The sequence below is a fragment of the Mandrillus leucophaeus genome, unplaced genomic scaffold (genome assembly GCF_000951045.1).
Source record: "Mandrillus leucophaeus isolate KB7577 unplaced genomic scaffold, Mleu.le_1.0 Scaffold120, whole genome shotgun sequence".
Classification (NCBI taxonomy): Eukaryota; Metazoa; Chordata; class Mammalia; order Primates; family Cercopithecidae; genus Mandrillus; species Mandrillus leucophaeus.
The window spans coordinates 643,622-649,635 of NW_012100321.1; the positions used below are offsets into that span (position 1 = coordinate 643,622).

General features: G+C 51.0%; 1 protein-coding gene across 4 annotated transcripts in view; it reads right to left on the reverse strand.

Annotated features, from left to right (window-relative positions):
* Positions 1 to 5,783, reverse strand: part of AP2S1 (adaptor-related protein complex 2, sigma 1 subunit) — a 12,527-nt gene extending 6,744 nt beyond the window's left edge. For 2 of the 4 annotated variants that reach the window (XM_011969700.1, XM_011969692.1), the window contains exons 1-2: positions 5,552 to 5,783; positions 725 to 874 (exon numbers count right to left, since the gene is read on the reverse strand). In XM_011969700.1, the coding sequence (XP_011825090.1) occupies positions 725 to 874; positions 5,552 to 5,554 (153 nt within the window). In that variant the 5' untranslated portion in view covers positions 5,555 to 5,783. Of the gene's footprint in view, positions 1 to 724; positions 875 to 4,925; positions 5,112 to 5,444 lie in introns of those variants that run through there. The other 2 variants (XM_011969685.1, XM_011969676.1) reach the window with 2 other exon arrangements.
* Positions 5,784 to 6,014: the final 231 nt, after the last annotated feature.

Genomic DNA, 6,014 nt, shown 5'->3' on the forward strand with positions numbered 1-6,014 from the left:
GGCGTGATGGCGTACGCCTGTAATTCCAGCTACTTGGAAGTAGGCAGGAGAATTGCTTGAACCTGGGAGGCGGAGGTTGCAGTGAGCTGAGATCACACCACTGCATTCCAGCCTGGACAACAGTGTGAGACTCTGTCTCAAAAAATAATTAATTAATTAATTAATAAAATAACATGAAATAAAAAATAAAGATGAGGTCTTGCTACATTGCCCAGGCTGGTCTTGAACACCTGGGCTCAAGCGATCCTCCCACCTCAGCTTCCCAAAGTGCTGGGATTACAGGCATGAGCCACTGCACCTGGCCTATTCTCTCTACTTTTCTGTGTTTGAACATTCTATAGGAAGTCTGAAAAAAAGGCACCAGCAAAAAAAAAAAATTATTTGGCGCAAAAAAAAAAAATTCTTTTTTAATCTTAGGTAAAAAAAATTAATAATAATAGTGCAAAACAAAAAGGCAAAATATTAATACTGATTAAATTTGGGTAGTAGGTATATGAATCTCCAATACACTTTTCTTTCATTGTACTAATCTATATGTTTATGATTTTTCACAATGAAGAGTACAAAGGAAGGGAAGAAGCAAGCAAGCTCAAAGCAGGTTGAGTGAATGAATATAGGATGGATAGAGGGTCCAAGGGGTTCTTGCAACTAGAGGCTGGGCAGGGAGTGGGGAAGTAGGGCATGAGGAAGCAGCGGGGTGCAGGAGGCATGAAACAGGCATCACCTCCACAAAGTTGGTGTGTTTGGCGTCTCGGACGGTGACCACGGCGTGCACCTCCTCAATCAGCTTCTGTTTCTCATCATCATCAAACTGCATGTACCACTTGGCCAGGCGCGTCTTGCCTGCCCGGTTCTGGATGAGGATAAAGCGGATCTGGGCAGAGCAGGAGGAGAAGGAGGAAGTGAGAGAGGCAGGGAGGGCGGGTTGGGCGCTGCCCAACGACCCCACCCGTCCACCGGGAGGAGAGATAGGGCTCAGGGCCTCCCTGCTGCCTGACTTCCAGGAGTCTCGGCTGCTCCCCAGACCCAAGCCAGGCCAGCCTGGCCACATGCTCCATCCCTGGTCCCTCCAGCACCCCTGTGAAGTGACTTCCCCTCCACAAGTCAACTCTGGAGTCAGCTCCAGGGCCCCAAGTCCCAGGCTCCACCACCTCTTGTCTCTCTCTCTCTCTTTTTTTTTGTAGAGATGGAGTCTTGCTATGTTGCCCTGGCTGGTCTCAAACTCCTGGGCTCAAGCAATTCTCCCACGTCAGCCTCCCAAAGTGCTAGGATTACAGGCACGAGCCACCGTGCCCAGCCTTGTCTGCCTCTCTAGGCCTCAGTTTCCTCACCAGCAAAACAAGTCTCCCAAGATTCATCTCGCCAGGGTGGTTTTTCATTATTGTTTTTTGTTATTTTTAAATGTTTAGTGTTTCGTTCTGTCACCCAGGCTGGAGTGCAATGGTGCAATCTTGGCTCACTGTAACCTCCACCTCCTGGGTTGAAGCAATTCTCCTGCCTCAGTGTCCTGAGTAGCTGGGATTACCGGCACCTGCCACCACACCTGGCTAATTTTTGTATTTTTGGTAGAGACGGGGTTTCACCATGTTGGCCAGGCTAGTCTCGAACTCCTGACCTCAGGTGATCCACCCGCCTCTGCCTCCCAAAGTGTGGGGTTATAGGCATGGGCCACCATGCCCCGCCAACCAGAGTTTTTTTAAAGGTTAAAAAAAAGTTTATAAACTTAGTCCAGTGGCTAGGAGGTGGTAGATACTCAAATGTTTGAGGTTCAGACTCCTTTGGGCTAAGTCTCAGCTCTGCCACTTCTTTTTTTCTCTTTGCTTACTAACTTTTTATAAAATTGAAATGTAATTCACACACTATAAAATCCATCCACTTAAAATGTAGACAGTTAAAATGGGTTTTGGTATATTCTCTTAGTATATATTCACAGTTGTGTAAAAATCACCACTATCTTTTCTTTTCTTTTTTTTTTTTTTTGAGACAGAGTCTCACTGTCGCCCAGGCTGGAGTGCAGTGGTGTGATCCTGCCTCACTGCAACCTCCACCTCCTGGGTTCAGACGACTCTCCTGCCTCAGCCTCCCAAGTAGCTGGGACTGCAGGTGCACACCACCACGCCCAGCTAATTTTTTGCATTTTCAGTAGAGACGGGGTTTCACCACGTTGTCCAGGCTGGTCTCGAACTCCTGGCTTCAAGTGATCCACCACCTCAGCTTCCCAAAGTGCTGGGTCAGGTGTGAGCCACCGCACCCCACCTAATATTACCACTATCTAATTTATTATCTAATTCCGGAACATTTGCATCACCTGCCCCGAAAACCTCCCCGCCCATCAGCAGTCACTCTCCGTCCCCCCAGCGCCTGGCAGCCACGTGTCTCCTTTCTGTCTCTGTGGATGTGTCTGTTCTGGACATTGCATGTGAGTGGAATCGTGCACTCTGTGGCTTTCGTGTCTGGCTTCCTTCACTCAGCGTGACGTTTTCCAGGCTCCTCTGTGGGGTGGCAAGCGGCAGAGCTGCGTTCCTTTCCATGGCTGAGTGATCCTCTGTTGGATGGATAAGGCCGCACTTCGGACATCTGGGTTGTTTCTGCTTTGGGGCTATTATGAATAATATTGCTATGAACTTTCGTGTGTGAGTGTTTGTGTGGATGTATCATTTCTCTTGGGTATCTACCTAGGCGTGAGATTGCTGGGTCATAGGCTAACGCTATGTTTAACTTTCTCAGGAATTGCTAAACTGTTTTCCAAAGCGTCTGTCACTTTCATGACTTGACTTTGGTGCCACTTTGGTGCCTGAGTTTACTGTGAGGAGTAGAGGATATTCCTGGCTGGCCACGGTGGCTCACGCCTGTAATCCCAGCACTTTGGGAGGCCGAGGCGGGCAGATTACTTGAGGTCAGGAGTTCGAGACCAGCCTGGCCAACATGGAGAAACCCATCTGTACTAAAAATACAAAAATTAGCCAGGTGTGATGCGGGGGGGTGGCTGCAATCCCAGCTACTCAGGAGGCTGAGGCATGAGAATCGCTTGAACCCAGGAGGCAGAGGTTGCAGTAAGCTGAGATTGCGCCATTGCACTCCAGCCTGGGCGACAGAGCGAGACGCTGTCTCAAAAAAACAAAAACGTAGAAGTGTAGTACAGTGACTGGTACGTACTAAATGTTATATAAGTACCAGCTCTTAACAGCATTATATTTTCCATTATGTGATTTTCAGAAAATCATGGCCCAAGCTTAATCCGCTAGAAGCTCTGGGTCCACTTCTATCTGAGACAGGCATGCTTATGCCCATTTTATAGATGAGGAAACTGAGATTCAAGGAAAAGAAGTCTCACAGCCAGAAAGCAGAGGTGGGAGTCCAAAGGCTTTGCTCTGAACCCTCTGACCCCAACTTGTGGTAGCCTTCTGTCTTAGGAAAGAGAGCCCTCTAGTCCTGTCTTTTTCTTTTCTTTCTTTTTTTTTTTTTTGAGACAGAGTCTCACTCTGTCGCCTAGGCTAGAGTGCAATGGCACTGTCTCAGCTCACTGCAACCTCTGCCTCCCAGGTTCAAGCGATTCTCCTGCCTCAGCCTCCTAAGTACCTGGGATTACAGCCGCATGCCACCATGCCCGGCTAATTTTTGTATTTTTAGTAGAGATGGGGTTTCACTATGTTGGTCAGGCTGGTCTCGAACTCCTGACTTTGTGATCTGCCCACCTCAGCCTCCTAAAATGCTGGGATTACAGGCATGAGCCACTGTGCCCGGCCTTTTCTCTTTTCTTTCTTTTTTTTTTTTTTTTTTTTTGAGACAGAGTCTCACTCTGTCGCCTAGGCAGTGGCACAGTCTTGGCTCACTGCAGCCTCTGCCTCCCAGGTTCAAGCGATCCTCCTGCCTCAGCCTCCCAAGTAGCTGGGATTACAGGCGTCCACTACCACGCCTGGCTAATTTTTGTATTTCTAGTAGAGACGGGGGTCTCACCATGTTGACCAGGCTGGTCTCGAACTCTTGACCTCATGTGACCAGCCTGCCTCAGCCTCCCAAAGTGCTGAGATTACAGGCATGAGTCACTGCCCCAGCCTGAGAGTCTTCTCTTAGGAAACAGTCCACTCTCTTTCCTAAGCCTCATTCTCCACACACTCTATCCTCCCTCCCCCAACCAACCAAACTGGACTGCAACAGGATGTTACACTCTCCTTCCAAGAACTCCTCCTGCTGAGCCAGGGAAAACCACTTCCTAGCAGGGGAGGGGTCCCGGGCAGGAAGGGACGTTGGGGGACCTACACCAGGCAGCCAGAGCCTGGGAGCCAAGCCCGAGACATATGCACAGAGTTAGGAGAACTAGAAGCAAACCCACAGAGTTGACAAAACGCTCTGCCTCTTGCTCCCAAATGCCCTCGTATACCTCTCCCTGTTTTCTTCCCAATGGGAATCTCAAGTCCCCTCCGTCCTGAATCCCTGCATCCTCACGCCTCTGCCGTCCCCCCTAGATGCCCCCCAACCTTCCCTGTCTCCAATCCCCCTCATCTGGAGTTGTTCCCTTTTGACCTCCACTTTCTCGGTCTTAGTTCCCCTCCTTGGGGCCTCAATGGGCTTTTTATTGGTGACATCCCTTGTCCCACTCCCAGGTTTCCTCCCTTCTTCAAAAGGTCACATTTTGCCTCCAAGGACCCTGTTCCTGGAGGAGACTCCGCCCCGACTCTGACACCCTTTCCCATTCGTTTTCTTTCCCAACTTCCAGCCCGAGGAACCCTTTCCTAGATCCAAAGCCCCAACCTGGGGGATAGGGGCACTCCTAAATCCAATGTTCAGTCTTTGCCCCAACAAAGATTCCTCCCCAGATCTCACACTTTTAAGCCTACTCCCCACCCCACAAGATCTCTCTTTTTGGAAAGACCTATTCAATTGCTATTCAATTGCTCCCCATTCATTCCGAGTGTCTATCTTACCTCCAGGCCCTCTCTCCTTTTACAGAGCTCTCCCAGACGCTTAAGTCTCATTCCCTACAGTTGCCTCCTTTTGGTTTCCTGTGCCAGGTCTCTTCTCCTTGAGATGATCCCTCTCTCATAGGCAGTCTCCTGCCCCTGTTTCAACATCCCCTCTCCACCTGCAATCAGATCCTTGTCTCTAGAGACTCCTCCCACCAAGAAAACTTCCCTCCCCTTTTCCAAGGTCTCGCGTTCTTGTCCCAGCGCTCCCGCCACACTTCCAGAGCGCCTTCCTCTTTGGGACGCCCTCTCCCCACCTCCAATGCCTTCTCGCTACCCCCAAGACTGTGTCTCACGAGTTTCCTCCCGTTTCAAAGCTTCCAACTATCTACAATGTCTCCCACCTGCACGGCCCTTTCCCCTTGGAACACCACCCCAATGCCCGTCGCCGCGAGACCCCTGGTAACCCCCGCGCTTAGAATCACCGCCCTGTGCCCTCCTTCCCGGCCCTGGCCCCAATCCCCGGAGCCCGCGCCCGACCCAGACCATCCGCAGCAGAGAAGGGGCTTGTCAGCGCCTGATCGAGCCTCGGCTATTTACGCGTGGACCCCCCTCCGCCAGTCCCAGGCGTAGCGCGCCCCCGTTACCATGGCGACCCCCGTCCGGACCCCAGCGGCCCCGGTCCCGCGGCGACTGGGCAGCTCCGGCTCAGGGTGCAGTTGTAGGGCCCAGAGCTAGAGCGGACTTCCGGTAGAAAAACCCGCCTTCCCTCTCGCGCACAGACCCCTGGGAGTTGTAGTTTCACCAATGGGGCCAGCCTGGGTGAAGACAGGTGGAGAGTCACAGCCAGTCCTTTTCCTACCAAACGAGTCAGATCCCAAGTGCATGCTGGGATTTGTGGACAAACATCTTTACAGAGGACTACAGTTCCCAAGATGCTGAAGAACGAGCGGTGCAGGCGTTGCATTCGGGGAAATGTAGTTCTCTTAAGCACCCCTCCCCCCCGCCCAACCCCAGAGAGAAGGGCATGCTGGGAATAGTAGTTTTAAATTTTGAAAAACTGTCCTGGGGAGCTAGAAAATGTCTTTCCATTCCTCATTCAGTGATTTC